Here is a 16,711-nt window from a genome sequence, read left to right as displayed (position 1 = left end):
TGCTTTTGGAAGTCATGGTGCGAATTGTGATCATGGCGGAGCGGGAGCTTGTGTTCTTCTCTTTCCCCCGGACGTGCAACCCCGGCATTGACATCTTGGCGGTCTGATAGCAGCCGTTGGCAATCCATCTCGCCCGGGAACTGAGCGGGTTTGGTCCCAGCTATTATGGCTTCGTTGGTGCGGGCGATGAGTAACAGCCGCCTGAAGTTTGGCAACGAGAAACGATATGTCATATTCAGGCCGTGGTAAAGGCGCCAAATGCGCGGAAATAAGAGGCGCTCCGAGAAAGTTACCGGAGCTCAAGAGGAATGGTGCCTTGTTGATTGTGGCGTTGACAGCACGAGGCCCCTGACCCGGTGTCCCGGAAGAGCCCACGACGAACGACGAACGGGTTGCCGCATACGAACCGAATAGTTGGGGCTCTTCCAGAAGATGTCCAAGGCTGAAAGACGATGCAGGTTCCCGTTCGCTAATTTGTACGATCCAGACCGGTCCAAAGACTCTGCTCGATCTCGGTTCCATCGAAATCGTATGTTTGGGCAGTGTTCACTCTGCTCTGTAAAAACGGGCATCCTCTCGGGCTCTTAGTGATTTCAGTAACATCCACTAGAGTGAATTGAAATGGTGAGGCTTCCCAGTGAGCTTTTTACTTCTCAGCAGTTATCGATGTTTCTGCATTGCCATTTACCCTGACCACACCCACTGTATCATGAAAGGTAACCTTATAGCCTAAACCCGGGTTGATGGCTTCCTGAATAAACATCGGACTTGACCGAAACGAGTCGGCGCATCGTTTGTAAGTCCGATGAAAGAGACAACAAGAGCTAAGTGACCATAAAAATATGGAGGGTGGCAGTTTTGGGAAACCCCTAATCAATAAGGCTTGTCGGAGGGTTCCGGGATGGGTTCGTTTGATGAGAGATTTATGTAGACCCTGGAGCACATTGCATTGAAATGGTATTACAAGGAACGATAAATCCCCTACATGCTCGTCTTCGCTCACTGATGAGCAGCTGTGAGTGTTGAAAGGCCTGTTTCGTGACTTGTTGGTGTCCAATCTTGTCGGATCGCATCTGTCGGCGGTCCCCTCGACCCCGTTGGTATTTGCCACCCCCGTCAAGTTTGTGTTCTCTTTTTGCTAGGCTGGTGTGATTTAACCAGCCTTTTCCCCTCTCTGCATTTTTCCCTCCCTTCAGTGGAAGTTTACTGGAGCCTACTACTACAGCCCGAAGAGAGGGCAAGAGCGCCTTAGACGGCAGTCCGTAGCGGCGTAGAGCGGCGGGAATGGATTGAAATCCTCGGGATACTCTGGATCTTTAACTTATGCCAATAAGCAGAGGCCCAGCCCGAGTTTGCGGACCTTTTCTGCTTCGTGTGCAAGACACTCACATAGTCAAAGGTCAATGTTAGGCGTCCTCCTAACCCGGAAACTCGTGGTTGCCAGTGAAGAAATCTCCGCTTCTATCTTTTGAAGAAGGACCTTTAAAGCTGACGGAATCGTGCGCAGAGACAAGTCGCTACAGTTTACTCTCTGTGCGGTGTTGACATTATCGTCACAACCTGGAAACCTTAAAACATCGACCCTGCAGGGAACAGGGGAGAAGAGCAGCTCTGAAGATCTGATTCAACAACATAACGGTCCATTTGATTCAATGCCTGTTACTTTACATAAAAATGATCAAGTCAAATTTTCACAGGCTGTCTGGCATATCGCATCAGACCTTCCTGAGTGCAAGACAACAACAGAATCCCATTCTGCGCATTCCAAAGCCTCTGTGTGATAAGAACCCTCCCGTCGCCAGCCCATTCAGTGGTCCTTAGACATACCATCCACTCGTCTACCTTTGCGTTCGGGTCGTGGAAGACTATTGAGTGGTTCAAAGTGATCTGCATGCCCGGTGTGTCTTTCATCTTGCCAAACTCTGCATTCGAGGCCATATGAGGCACAGATAGGGTCCAGATATCTGTCAGGTATGCCAGCGCAGAGAGATGAACAGCTTGAGAATCAACCGAAACCTTTGGGGCGCGTACAAAACTGAGCGACTCGAATCTCGTCGGGTCGGCGGTAGTTTTGTAAGGCAGAAAACGCCAGTCAAACGGGTTCGGCAGGGCCTCCACGATGTTCGGAGGAATACCCATGTAACTTTTGATCGCTTTGTAGCCAGGTTCGATGTCTTCTGGAGACATTCCCTTCATGTTCGGCATCTTCATCTCGTACTCGAAGATTTTTGATGGATCTTTCTTCGTTGTGTACTTTTGGAAACTGATGAATGCCATGAATATGGGCTTGTCATTTTGAATGGTCCGCACGACTCTGGTGGCAAAGGTCCGTCCATCCGCAACTCTCTCAACATGATGAACAAGTCTAGAATCTTTGGAGCCTTGGCGTATGAAGGTTGATTGAAGGGAATGCACGTAGTAATCCGGAAACGGCAGCGTCTCTTGGGCGGAGCGGATTGACTGCGCGAGCAAGAAGCCTCCAAAGATGCCTCGAGCCTCCGAAGGAGGGTCCCACGGGCGACTGTTTGTTTCGGTCAGCCAGCTCTAAAGATGCATCAGCGTAAAAGCAGATACCGGTCTTATTTTGAGCGTACTTCTCGTTGGCGTAGACATCTGACCCGCCTTCAGCATAGGGAACGACTGAAGTGCATGCCTCGACAGGCATCACAGGGCGGCGTGAAGTCATCTCTTTCGACAGGAGACACAGTGATTCAAGATATCCTGTTATCAGGAGACCAAAATTGAACGGTTCACCGCGCCCCCTCGGCGATAGCCAGATCATTGGCGACCAACCACCTGCGAGCCCAACCGCCAAGCAGCTCGCCAAACGCCGCAACCTCGGCAATGGGCATCACAACCGCATTTGAACTGGTTTGACTAAGCACATCCTGCAGTGACACCCCGGGCATTTAAGCGTCGGCCGGGGAGGACATCTAGAAACCGCTAGCACCTCCGAGGTTTCGTCGGTAGCGAGCGTGTTGGAAGTGATAAGTGATCCAATCAGTTGAGGTGGGCTAATTCCACCCACCAGTCCCCGGTTATCTTGACCTGTTAGCAGCGAAATAGCGGCTTTCGCAGATTAATACCGGCACCATTGTATCTGTTTGCGATCCCATTATCATGACACGCCATGGAAATTAAGGTTGATGTTCTCTACGAAAATCCATCGAATTTATTCCGCGTTGAAGTTGTGAACATAAACTTGACAGCGAGGCATTACACTTTCAACACCCGTACAGCCACCCCGTGCTGTATGCCCTAGTGCCATTTTTGAGGAGCCTGTCGTGAAAATATGTCAAGGCGTATGGCCTGGAAAAAGAAATTCTATCATCTATTCATAATTCATACAGACTACATCGTACACAGTTTTGCGATGGTTTCCCATCAATGTTTCTTTTTACCGTGGCAACCTCTCCCACCCGGTTTTCATAGTTCCCGTCGGAGTGAATCGAGGAAAAGGGTGTGCTTCAGTGTTGAATACAACCTCAGTCAACGACATATAATCTGTTGGGGAAAATAGCAAGTACAGGTACTTGAGAGTCTCGGCCTGTAGAATGCTTCGTCAGCTCAGATCACCAGAATTGATTCATCGTTCATTTCTTACCAGCCAAAAACTCTCCATGTTGTCTCTTGTTGACGGTGGTACTGTTCGCACATCATTGAGGCTCGTGAAGCCCTCTCCGTCAGGGGCCATAGTGTGCTCCCGAAAGGCTTGGAAGATTTTCCAACCCCATTCTCGGTACATTGAATCGCCAGTCACGCGGTACATCATGAAGAGACTTTCAACTGTTTCGGGTCTCTGCAGGTTGTGCGCATCCAAAGGCTTGATGATAAAGTCTTTGTGCCATTTCGACAGTGCTGAAGTGGAACGATGTCAGAAAAGGCCCACATTCACTGGGAAAACACTTACTGCTACTAGGACTACGCTGCTTTCTATCCCCAGGGTTCGGTTGCAGGTCGTATTCTGTGGCGTTGAACCATGCAATCTCCGGCGCAAGTCCAGTGCCTGTGACAACGTACATGCCCCAACAGGTTTTCATGAGTTCGATGGCAAGTTGCACATCATCTTCATGATAGGGCGTCCACTCTGGATCGCGACGAGCTTCGGCTAACGTTCGGCCCTCCGTAGCCCAGGTGCATGGTCAGATATGGATGCAAAGGGCCGACAAGGAAATACTCACACCCATAGCAATAGTACCGGGAAGAAAGCAAACGAGATGATCCATTTTGGGCGAGAGAGCACCTCCAACACCCGCAGGAAGTTCAGCGATGTACTTTAAAGCAGCATTGCGTGTTGTGGTGACAAGGTGCTTTTGAATACCATCCAGTACGTCTTCCCACATGTCACGATAGATCGTCTCTCCCGTCTGGAGATATTGTTTTGCGAGGTACTCTGCTCCTGATTTAGAAAGAAATTACACAACGAGAGGATAACTCACTCACCATAGTATGAGTCACCCCGACTTCCGAGCCGAATCTCTCTTGTAGTGAAGCGACCATGATTGGGATGCACGAAGATCGGCAACAACCCACCTTCCATCTTCTGGTCGTCGAGTACCTTCATCACACGCTCGGCCTTCTTCCAGTAGACATCGTTCCCTGTCAGATGTGACAGATACTTCATCTCCAACTGCACTGTAGCCGCCTCTGCCGTCGAAGAAGAGCCGCCATCGGCATGAGATGGGATACCCTTCCTCTGGCCGATGTTGACACTGGCATAAGGGATGCCTGAGTTGCTGTCGAAAGCAAAAAGCAGCCGGCCCGCCAAGTCGACTGCCTTGGAAAGGTACACAGAGTCTCTCTTTGACGCGGCGTGGGGTAGTTGGGTCGAAAGGTAATGCGTGGAGAGTAAACCACCCAGCATGCGGATAGTGGTCTCGAAAGTGTTGACATCCTGGTCCTGGTCCCAGGTGAGACTGCGGTGAAGCCACTTGCGTGCATCAGAAAGAGGCTCCGTCAAGTTCATGAGCATCATCGTGTCGAGGCTGTCCACGATGATCCATCCTAGGCCTGATGGAGACATGTTCCTGCCTGTCTTTGCAAGCGGGTGGAACACATCATTACCTGGAAGCTTAGCATGTGCTTCTGGTCATTACAGAATGCAGCAGACTCACCCCAAGCGTGCTTCTTGTATGCGTCCCAACTGATGGCGAAGGCTTCTTTGACTTCTTCCCTTCGAGCGTCCCAATCAGCGAATTGAGAATGTGGTGAAAATTGCGAGTACCCAAGTGCATGATCTGAGAAGTAGCTTGCAACGAACATACTTGCTAGCCCAATAAAGCATAGCATGATTATGACGTTGCGTATTCTGCGCTGCATATTTCTCCTGCCGTGGTGGGATGACCGCCTGGCTCTTCGGATGTCGTCGCCAATTGATTCGGCGGTCTTAGAGACGGAGTAAGACGAGTAGACTGAATCTGCTGACGAACCTCGTCGTCCGCGTCTGGTTGGTGATGACGCCATATCAAATGGTAATGAATGATGGAAAGTTGAGCGGACAAGAAGAACCGCAGTGCCCTCGGTTCAGCAATGAATATGTACATGGCCATCAATCTTGGGAGAGTGACGAGTAGCATCCAACAGGGCTCCGGGCAGTACGGCGCTTATCGTCCGCGACAGCGGTCCCTGCCGTGAGCATCCCGATGTGGCGACCGCCGAGGCCGTCGGCGGCTACTTCAAACGTGTTGGTAGAATAGAAGTCATGGCCGTATAGCATTGGACCGGCGCAAATGCCCGGTAGGCCGGCGTTTTGGTCATGATCTCCTGAAATCTGAATTCCTGCTCAGGCTAACATGGCCTGAGCAATCACGAGCTGGCTGACGCTATTGGATACCGAGGGACTGGATCGGGGAGGTAATGACCTTAAAAAAGACGAAGCCCGGTGCGATGTCGTTCTCTCGAACCAACGGCGAGCTATTACTCGTCGAGAGCCCATAAACCGATGGTTGGTTGGCATGGGTTTCTCTTGGTTCTCTCCCGCGCGCTACGGTCGCCGTTTGTGGCCGTTGTTGATGATTGGTAGAACTGCAGCAGCATTGCCTCAAAAGGGGACAACAGCGCGTAAACCAGCGTGAGATAAGTATGCGCCCGTGGCCTGTCCCCATTTTGGTTTCCTTGGCATGAATTCATGTTTGCTTCCAACGACCAACATGACCGTTGGTGCGTTGTTCATCTGCACCAACAACGAAGATTCGGGTGGGATCACAGCATCGTGAGATGAGTCCAAGATTGAAAGAAGCCCGACTGGCGCCTAGCTAAAACCTGCGCCGCACTTCAGCAGATACAATGGACCTTATGGCGGGCCATGAGATGTCTTCATCGCGAGACAAGAGTCGCAGCCGCCAGCGCGCCGGCGGAGGATGAAAGACCTCATCTTCAGTCGTCTGCCTGTTAGTCACGGAGCGCATCAGTGAATGTGATCCATAGACGGTGTAAGTCGGGCAGATCATGCCCGGCTTCGACCTTATGCTTCTCCCAAAAGTTTTGCTTCACCGAAAGTTCTCACGATCTTTACGTTAATTATACTTTTCACTCATCTTTTAACTTATTCCAGAGGCTGTTTCTCTCTTCGGTGACAAAATGGCTGAGCCATACCCTGCGGAGACGAATGCATCCGGCGAAATCACATCCTTCATCGCGCTCCCAACAGTCTTTACCCCGCCGTCCAGTTGCTCAACTGTCTTCCGACTCAACGGCTTCAGTATAGTAGCCTATGATCCAGGCTTCGGAATTGACGTCGATACGAGAGTCCGATGCGCACCGGCCGCTGTAACGACATGGTGGGAGCAAAGGCGACTCGGAGTCTACAATGGCGACGGACACACTGCCATGAGCATCGGACCTTTGACCTGCCCTTACCAATGGTCCACCGTCGCTTCGTACGTGAAAGATGAAGTCAGTACGCTGGCAATGTGTTGTCCGCCGTAAGCCGCGCCGCATCTGTTTTCCGATTCCTCTCTGACTGAGTTATGAGAGACTACACCCTAACGAACACGAATGGCCATGCCGGGTCTCTTGTCGGAGACTGCCGGTCCAACGTTTTGACTGGCGCCGTCCTTACGTTCGCATCTTCTAATGTGTCAGAGGGCCGGTGGAGGATGAACACCACCACTGTAGAGTGGGAGTCTTTTATCGGGGCCATTGCTGTTGTGGGATGGAACACTCTTCCAGGGGCCACCGGGGCGCCATTCAGTTTATCTGCCACCGTGACAACCAACCTGAACTCCCCAGCACGAACAAATACAGACGCTTCAGCGCTTCCCCGACAAACAGCACCCACAGAGCCGACACCCACGATACTGCCATCCACCCCAACCGAGATCCCCACGTCAATAAATCAAGGTATTCCGCTAAGTACAACTATCGGGATTGGGGTCGGAGTAGGTGTCGGTGTCATTGCCATTTTTCTCGTTGCGTTCCTGCTCTGGAGGAGAAGGCGACGGCAATTGCGCAACTCAGAAGAGCCCTCAAGTTTTGATGCGCGGGCACCAATACCGTACGAGCCGGACAAGTATGCGTACCAGTCGTACTATCATGAGCTTTACGGTCATCAAGATGGAAGACCAGCAGGAATGGCGGAGATGCCTGTCCCTCAGTATGTTGCGGAGCTAGATGCACGATAACCCCGAGTTATTTGATGAACTAGACGATACGATGTATCATATCTGGAATAATGGTTGATAGAACGAAGTCTGGCAAGGACCACAGACGGCAATGGAGACAAAGCAGACAGGCTCGAGTTAAACAAAGACAAGACAATTTATTGGGATATCTTCATGCCAAGGCCTACCAATTTTCTCTTTTGATCTTTTCCCCAAACAAATGAAAATTATTGATAGACATTATCCATGCGCCAGTCTCTCTTTTCATGCCCGAAAACATCACCTGACGCCATGCGCTTGCAAACAACGAGCATCAATCAATCAACTCGCTTTCGACCCAGCACTCACAGGGCTGACAAGCCCGATCCTGCTCATCCGACTGAAGACACTGCCGGCCTTCCTTCGAATCTTGCTCCCCTCAGCTGGTGTGCTCACGGCCGGCGTGGTCAACGTGCTCGCGCTCATCGGGCTGACAACGTCCTCATTCTCCGCCTCGGCGTCAGCCTCATCATCAGTAGTGCGACTGCTTCCTGTCGTCATGCTTTCCATACTGCTTCCATCATGCTGGACAGCGAGACTCAATCTTGGGCGGCGAGCTAGGGTCTGTGTCGGAGCTTGCGTCTCCGGTACATCCGTCTCCAACTCTACCGGCGAAGCAGTGGTAATTGCTGCGCCGATGTTCGGCTGCGCGCCGCTTGTCATCTCCGCGATGGAGTTCATGAAGGGCTGCTGTGCAGCGGTAGAGCTGCGGTAGACATCAACAGAGCTGGATGAGCTGGCGGAGGTGCTGCTCAGTCCTCGCTCCACTGTCTTATTGGGAGTGATGGTAGTGGTCAGCCGACGCAGGCTGCGGCCCCATGCCGGATGGGCCTTTGGTGAAAAGACCTCAGAGATGGTTCGCCGCTTGGCGTCACGCAGTTTTCGCGCAACAAGCTCGAACTGCTCTGCCATGGTGGGGTGCGCCATGATCTCCTCCATGGAGATGTGCAGGTTGTGTGAGCCCGGGATGCCCAGCTTTGGAAGCTCTTGCGTGAGGGCCTGGGATAGCTGTGCAGCGGGCATCATGCTTCCCCAGAGATCATAAAAGGCCGCGTTGGGAAGCTGGCTCTCCGGGACGCCAAGAGACCGCGGGTCAAGGATCTCGGTCCAGACTTTGGAGATTTTCTTCTGAATTGAGGCGCGGTGGTCGTCGGACATGCTTGCGCCTACGTTAGTTGTCCTTGGCTCCATGTCGATCTGAGGGAGAGGGATCTGTGGCGTGACGGCACAGTAGTCGGCCGTCGCGGGGATGAGGGGATGAAGCATCGACACAGAGGTCAAAAGCTCGATGGTGGAGCACAGAGCTTTGAGAGTCTCGTTGGCGAACAAGCTGGGAATGCGGTTCTCGCAGAACGTGATTGAGATATCTCCGCAACTGGGGTTGTCCTGGGTGGAGATAACGTGCAAGTCGTACATGTCGCGGCTGATTGGTTCCACGATGTTGAACTTGCACTTGACTGTGCCAAGGTTGAAGATGGCGGCCTCCTTGGCGGCATCCTGGTGACGGTGCTCGACGACGGTGCTGAAGCGCGTCCAGTAGGGAAGCTTGGTACACTTCTCCACTACCTCGAGCCAACCCATGTTCTCGAAGGGGATGCTCATGACGCGCTGACCATGGACGTACTTCAGGAGCTCAAGTGGGCTGCTGAGTGTCTCGGCGAAGCGGACACGGACGGGGATTGCGTTGGAGACGGGACCCAAGGTGCCGGAGATGTCGGAGCCGTCAGCGAGGCGGAGATGTCTGCCCTCAATGACTTCGCCGAAGAGAACATCGCCAGAGCCAGAGAGGTTGGCAAGGACCATTGCCCATGCAGACTTGACCACTGTGTCGAACGAGATGCCGAGATTGGCAAGGGACATGACGGAAACGTTCTGGGAAAGGGTCTTGATGTTGGAGCTCAAAGCAGGCGGCTTAGCGTGGGCGACGACTTGGGTCATTTTGGCGCCGTCCAGAAGGGAGGTCCAATGATCCAGGGCGCCGGCGACATGAGAGAGCTGCGCTGAGCGCACGAAATCAAAGTACGTTGCTCTGCGTGGCGGACAGGAGGGGGCGATGTAGATGCTCTTCAAATGTTGCAGCAGCAGAGAGATAGACGCATCATCGTACTGAGCTCCGGAAAGCCGCAGGACCAAGTTGGACTGCTTGCCGGCATCGACGAAGAGGAACTTGGTCATTGGCGTTTCAAGCGCGAAGGGCGCCGCCTGGTCCCTCTTGATCAACTTCTCGGTCATGTTTGCAACCCTCCATGTTGGGACTTCAATTCTTCTGAAATCAGGGTTGAAGGACTTGAGGGCCACCTGGTAAACCCGCCTCTCATGTGTGACGAACGCCGTCCTCAGGATGGGGTGGATCTTGGCAAGACAGATGCAGACGGCCTCGAGCTTCTTGGGATGAACGGGACCAGTGAAGTTGAAGGTGAAGTAGGTGAGACTAGAGCTTCCCTTGAGAAGACCGGTCTCGAGGAACTTGAGTTGAGTGGCGGATGCCTCCGCGACGTCGGTGATTTCCTCTCGAGATATGCCCATCTTCGGCGCGATGATGTCCTGGATGAACTGCTCCTCAAATTGCATCTCGGAGCTCGAGCCTATGGAAGAGGAGGCGTTGGATGGCAGCTCGGCAATGTCGACAGTGAATTCCGCACTTATGGTGATACCCTGGCAAAGCTCGGTGAGGGTTGCGCCGCGAAGGATGTCAGGAAGTGCGATGATGAGACCCTGCTTGCGGCAGTCGACCACGAGCTGGGCAGCAAGGAAGGTCTCGCCACCGAGAGAGAGGAAACTCTGGTTACCGCGGATGCAGGCTGCATCGACGCCTAGGAGAGTAGACCAGATCAACCTCATGCGCTCTTCCACTTGCGTGAGCGGAAGAGGCTTGATGCCCACCGTCTGCACATCATCGGGCGACGGGACGGTTGACAACTCCAATAGTTGTTCTTGAGATAGCCAGCTGACCATCTTCTGGAGTTTGCGGCGGTTGACCTTTAGTGATGGGGTGACCGGAAGATGTCTGACAGGGACAAAGATGGTTGGCATCATGTGTGCGGGGAGACCGCTGCCCACCGAAGACTCAATGAGCTTCTTGGCGATGTAAGTGCGCTCGCGGGTCGTAATCGTAATTCTGGTAAGGTCCTCCGCCCCCTCAAAGAGCTTCTCTCCCAGCTCAATGAATGCTGCCAGTGCAGGCTGGGCATCACGAGTGATGATCGAGTCCACGGCGAGATCCATCCCTTGGCCAAGGCAGCGACGGAGCTGCTGTTCAACTTGGGCGACAGGGATGATCTGACCCTTGATCTCAACATCATCACGGCCGCTTGAGACGAAGTCGAGCATGCCATCGTCCATGTAGCGAACACGGTGGCCTGTCTTGAAGTACCGCGTCTTTGGCTTCCCATCCTCAAGTGACACATCTGAGTCCTGCGGGAGATGTGCCAGAGGCTGTCCTGGAACGAAGCGATGCGCAAGGGTCGGGCTCTCGATGATGAGCTCTCCAATGGCACCAATTGGCATGAGTCTGCGGTGGTCTTCGGGATTGACAATCCAGAACCTGCCGAGGAAAGGTCGCGCGACCCGGGTCAGATCCTGCGGCCTCGTGACCTCGAGAACCGAGATGCCGAGAGGGCAGATGTCTGGAGCACCGTATGCCAGAAGGACCTTTGTCTTTTCAATCCATGGAGCGCAGGTATCCTCGTCGAGGCGTCGAGTCCTGAAGCAGACGGTCCTCAAGCTAGGAATGGCTGCCGGAGTCATCTTCCTTGCCAGGACTGGCGTCAGGTAAGTCCAGTTGACGTCCATTCTGCGAGCGGCGCCGACGATGTCGCTGGTCTTCTCGACGCTGGAAGGCACGCATACACAACCGCCATGTACGAGTGTTGAAAGCAGCTCAATGAGCGCCGTGTCGACGTTGAATGAAGACAGCTGCATAACGCGGCTGTCGGCATTGAGATTGAGTGCTCGGCCTTGTGTGACGAAAGCTGCAGAAAGAGCAGCGTGGTGGAAGATGATTCCCTTTGCCTCTCTGCCACGCGATGAGCCAGGAGAGAGGAGGATGCATGCGGCATCGTTCGGCGCGGCCATGGGAAGAGGCGACTCAAGAGGGAAAGCGACGTTGAAGAGAGAGTCATCAACGACGATGACGCCCTCGATGATTGACTCGAGGTACTTCCAGTTCATGTCGGTTGCGATGAGGATCTTGGGCGAGAGCTGGCGGATGAAGGTCTCGACATTGTTTCGGTCTTCGGCATCGATGGGCACAAAGCAGCCACCGGCCCTATATCTATATCAGTAACGTTGGAACCCGTCAAACAGCTGGAGGGCACTTACTTCAAGACGGCCAGGATGCTGATGACTGCCCACTTGTTCTTGTCCAGGATAACTGGCACGGGTACACCAGGCCGCACACCCCACTGCACGAGATAAGTGGCAAGTCGAGAAACAAGACGGCCCGTCTGCCTGTACGAGAGGTGTCCATCCCAGGCGCAAATAGCCTGAGCATCTGGCCGAAGCCTTGCTTGCTGTGAGATGAGCGCGTGCACACAACCATGAGATGCCTCGTTAGCTTTGTCCGTCTCCCAGTCACTGATCAACAGCTGGGCGTAGTCTCTGTCAGTGAAGAGATCGATGCTATTGATGGAGCCATTAGCGCTGCTTAGGATGGAGAGCACAGCACGCCCGAAGGTGTTAGTCAAGTTCTGAGCTTGAGAAGCAGTCATGACTCTGTGGGAGACACCAGTGATCAGCTGCCCATTGACAAGAGTCAGCGAGAAGGTGACATCGTAGTCGGGGGTGTTGAATGCCTGGACACAAGCAAGTCCCATGGGCGGCCTGGTCGAGCTGAATCTGCTCTTCAGCTCATGAGGCTCCTCCTGGTAGGACAGACAAGTGTTGAAGAGCTTGTCTCCCTTGAGACCCAGAGCATGTTGAATCTCTGATATACAGACATTCTGATGCGGACGGAAAGCAGCGGCGTCTTCCTCAACAGTTCGAAGAACCTCCACAACGGTCTTGTAGTTCTCCAATCCTATCGCACAGGTGGTAGTGTTCTCGAATGCACCCACCGCCATGCTCAACCCCTCAGGAGCACCATCAGCGTCACGGCCAGCTGAGCGGTAACCGAAGCAAACCCGGCTTGACCCCGTGAAGGCACGCAGAACAAGCGCCCATGCCAGCCGGACGACAGTTGCCCGACTGATCCCCTGGGTGCGGCAGAACTCATCAATCTGCACCATCGGCAGGTCGATGAAGAAGTTGGTGTGTTGCATGATGCCCTCGGTGACGGTCATCAATCGCGGGAACAAGCATGGTTGAGTCTCCTGAAGACGGCCCAGCCAGAAGTTGAGGCTGTTTTCCTGGCGCGCTGACGAGATGTACTGCAAGCACGCAACATGCGACGGGTCCAGAACTTTCATGGGTAGCTTGCTGGAATTATACATCCTCTTCAGGTCCCACATGATGTTTTGGAGGCTCAAAGCCTAAAAGAAGGTCAGCACGTGGATCGGGTGTAACGAACGGGACGAAGGTTTCTTTCTTACATCACAAAGCGCATGACTGATATCGAGCCTCAGAAAGGTACTGGCATGGGACCTGCAGACTGACACCCGGTGGCGCGGGTTGTAAGGTGTTGCACTCATCGGCGGCAACGCATTAAGAATGGCCACCGGGTCTGTGCCCGCCTCAGCGTCGACGAAGAGCATTTCGGGCGAACATTTCCTCAGCACGACCTGGTCGAAGAGCCCGTTGTCGGAGATGCTGTCGATGAAAACCGTCCGAAGTGCCGGGTACTTGGCAACGATCTGCTGCCAGACCGAGCAGATCTGAGCCTGATCTGCGACGAGACCGTTGGGGGCGGAGAGCTCGTAGATGGCATGGTTGTGGCAGGTTTCTAGGTTCTGGGTTTGGCTGATGAGGATTTCCTGCTGGAGGGCGGTGACTGGGAAGACGTCCTCGATGTCCTTGGCGCTGGTCAGGCCGAGAGCAACCAGGCGGTCGGTGTTCAGCTTTGCCAAACCCTCGTAGGTCGTGTCCAGCATCGGCACATCAGACAAAGTAAGCTCCTGTCCGCGGTAGCGGAGCCGGCCAATGGCCTCGTAGAGGAGGTGTTCATAGGTTTGGATCCATTCTGTAATCTTATCCTGGTGCTTGCAATTCTTGTTGTAGATGATCTGGACTGATGCAGCGCCCTGATCAACCATGGCTGAGACCTCGAAAAGAGCAATTCTGCTGACGTCCGGGCCGATGTCTGAAGCATCGGTTGAAAGCAGTCTACCGGGGATGGTGAGCTGCTCCAAAACGCCCTTCTCTCGTTCCAATTGTTGAACAGAGCCAGCGTAGGTGAACATGACCTCGAATGGCCAGCCTTCCGCGTTGCGCGAAGCCGCTTCAGGACCAAAGTACCTTGAGGCGAAGTAGTTCCAGCCACGGCGAATGATGGATCGCCTCGTGTCCTTCATCTTGCGCAGAACTTGGAGAAAGTCGTCGGCCATATCGACTTGGAGAGAAACCGGGCAGAGGGACGTAAACCAGCCGACCGTCTCGGTGATGTCGATTTCCTGGCTCCAGGGCTCTCGTCCGTGCTCCTGGTTCCAAACCACCGGCGCCCGGCGGTCGTGGAATGTTTGGCTGAATGAGAGCATTAATGCGGCCATGTAGATGTCTGACATGTCGGTTCTGAAGACCTGGTTGCATGCTGTATGGAGAATAGCGGTCAACTCAGCAGTGAGAGTGAAGCTTGCCGTTGCGATGTCGTTGTAAGTGTTGAGTGAGTCTTCAAGGCCCCAGTAGTTGTACTGGCCGCTCGGTAGCTGGTACGGAAGCGCCAACTGATCTGCGTTGTTGCAGATGTACTCCTCCTGGAGCTCGTTCCATCTTTGGAATGGCATTGAGCGCTCAGAGAACAAAGTGCCCTCGCGCAGGAGCTCATCGAGGTCGTGGATGATAATGCGCCATGACATCATGTCCACGACGAGATGGTGAGCGAGTAGGTAAACAAGTTGCTGGCCGTCATGTGTGCGGAAGTGTTCGACTGCGAAGACGGGGCCAGTCTCAATGTTAATGCTGGACTGCGTTTTCGCAATGATGCCGAGAACTTCCTCCGTGGTGCTGACTGAGTGATAGCGAAATCCATACGAATCTTCCACCGTTGGTACTATTCGCTGCATCCAGCCGTCGGCAGTGGATCGAAACCGGGCGCGCAACATGGAGTGGTGACCGACTACTGTTGCAATGGCGGCGTGGACGTCCTCGAGAGTTGAGTTGTTCTTGACGCGCAGCAAGATGCTCTGATTGAAGCGGTAGCCACCATTCGGGGCAAGTCTTTGTTCCAGACGGCCGCCGATGCCAGTGTCAAAGTAGAGTTGCTGCATTGGTGACAACTTGAATCCTTCGAGTGACTCTTCATTCCATGCGGTCTTGTGCTGAGTTTTCCGGATTGCGAGTGCCGCTAGTTGGCCGAGCGTTGGACATTGGTGAACGTCCTCTGGCCTCACTACGATGGATGCCGTCCGGCACTCAGCGACCAACATCATGGCGGAGATGTCATCGCCGCCGAGCTGACTGAATGAGAAGTTCATGCCGACCTGCCTCTGTGGTATCCTGAGAACGTCGGCCACGGTCTTCTGCAGGATGCGCTCCATCTCGGTCAAAGGCTCCTGGAAGAGCTCATGAGATTCAAGGCTGGAAATCTGGTGGTACATGTCTTCGTTGATGTTCTGAATCCATGTCTGGAGCCGCCTCCGGTCGACGGAGCCCTCACCGTCGGAAGGCATCTGGTCGAGCACGATCCATGAGTTTGGTACTGAGTGAGCCCCTTCTGAGGTTTCGAGAGCCAGGCGGACTGCTGCGACCTGGCTTCCAGCAAAATGCATTTGCGACTGAGGAATGAGGCGGATACTTGAGAGGCTGGATTGGGAGACCCGACCGGATGCCAGCGTGACGAATGCCACGAGCTTTCCCTCCAAGTAGCCGGCCTTTGGCCTGATAACAGCCGCGCTTGTGACCTGGGGCGTGGACTCGATGAAGCGTTCGATGGCGACCTGTGGTGCCCTCAAGGGTGCTACTTCGGCGCTGTGGGTGGATTCGCACGATGATGTTGAGTAGCCGCCGCTGCTTCGTCTGGGACTTGAGCTGAAGACATCGGAGGGAGAAGCGCTGTCTTCGTCGGACTCCTTGGACGCAGGCACAGGCACGGTCTGGCCGAAGGGGGTGATGCAGGTCTGAAGCTCCGCCAAGGTGTGACAGCGAAGAATGTCGCTCGTCCTGACTCCGAGTCCGAGGCTCATGCACCTTTTCCTTAGCTCGATGGCGGCAGGTCGATCTCCACCGAGGTCAGCGAACGAGTCGAACAGCTCGATGCTGTTCCGCGGCAAACTCAGCACGGCGGCTGTTGCTGAGAGCAGCCTGTCCTCGACGGACTCTGTGTGTAGTAATGACGACATTGTGGTGTCGATTTTGGGGAGTAATCTGGTGCTGACTGAGTCGGCCATGGTGGTGTAAGTGGGTGAGGTGGTCCGAGTCGCGATCTGATCTGAAGAAGAGAAGAGAGGCTGCAGAAACAGCGTTGAGGGGGTATCTCAATAACACATAAAACACACAAACAAAGGTGGCGGCCGGGTGCGGGTGGCCGACTACACAGATCAGACGTCGGTCCTTTAAGGTGGTGGACTTTCTTCCTGGGTGAGGGTCAAAGGTGCCGGGTGTTGTTGGTTGGACGGGACGGACAGTCGAGGGAGTGTTTGGGGGATGACGCTTTCGGGGGCCGTTTGTTGGTACGAGGTTCTTTGAAGAACCAACGACTCTGTCACACGAGGGCAAGGGACGATATCACCGGTAGGAAGCAAGGAGAAGCAAGAGAAAGAAGATGGTGAGGGGGGAAGCGGGCGTTGATGTGGTGAAATAATGTGGAATGCGCAGCAGATGGCTACCCACCCAACCCAAACCAAGACCAGAAGAGGCTCTAATCATCCATCCTCTTTCTCACTCGAGAAAAGAGTAAGAGCATTGGGACGGAGGTTTCTTGCTTACCTACCTTAGCCATGCCCAGGCAAGATGGAAAACCAGGGTAGGTACCGGGTACTGGC

General features: G+C 53.9%; 3 protein-coding genes across 3 annotated transcripts; 1 reads left to right on the top strand and 2 right to left on the bottom strand.

The window, feature by feature from the left end:
* Positions 1-1,683: 1,683 nt before the first annotated feature.
* On the bottom strand, positions 1,684-5,262 carry MNS1-0 (Mannosyl-oligosaccharide 1,2-alpha-mannosidase; the record flags this gene model as incomplete). The annotated part of the gene is made up of 8 exons (XM_037330120.1): positions 1,684-1,773; positions 1,828-2,521; positions 3,528-3,547; positions 3,605-3,858; positions 3,911-4,121; positions 4,182-4,393; positions 4,444-5,064; positions 5,115-5,262. The coding sequence occupies 8 exons, from the start codon at positions 5,260-5,262 to the stop codon at positions 1,684-1,686; spliced, it is 2,250 nt and encodes a 749-aa protein (XP_037172317.1).
* A 1,317-nt stretch (positions 5,263-6,579) lies between these two features.
* On the top strand, positions 6,580-6,972 carry CGCA056_v014877 (uncharacterized protein; the record flags this gene model as incomplete). The annotated part of the gene is made up of 2 exons (XM_037330119.1): positions 6,580-6,894; positions 6,967-6,972. 2 exons carry the CDS (start codon positions 6,580-6,582, stop codon positions 6,970-6,972), a joined length of 321 nt encoding a protein of 106 aa, XP_037172312.1.
* A 950-nt stretch (positions 6,973-7,922) lies between these two features.
* Positions 7,923-16,117, bottom strand: atnA-0 (Nonribosomal peptide synthase atnA; the record flags this gene model as incomplete). Its single annotated transcript, XM_037330118.1, has 3 exons — positions 7,923-11,907; positions 11,961-13,108; positions 13,169-16,117. 3 exons carry the CDS (start codon positions 16,115-16,117, stop codon positions 7,923-7,925), a joined length of 8,082 nt encoding a protein of 2,693 aa, XP_037172313.1.
* Positions 16,118-16,711: the final 594 nt, after the last annotated feature.

The sequence above is a fragment of the Colletotrichum aenigma genome (genome assembly GCF_013390185.1).
Source record: "Colletotrichum aenigma strain Cg56 chromosome Unknown KSG_Cg56_contig10, whole genome shotgun sequence".
NCBI classification, from domain to species: domain Eukaryota; kingdom Fungi; phylum Ascomycota; class Sordariomycetes; order Glomerellales; family Glomerellaceae; genus Colletotrichum; species Colletotrichum aenigma.
This window is presented reverse-complemented; position numbering and strand designations above follow the sequence as displayed.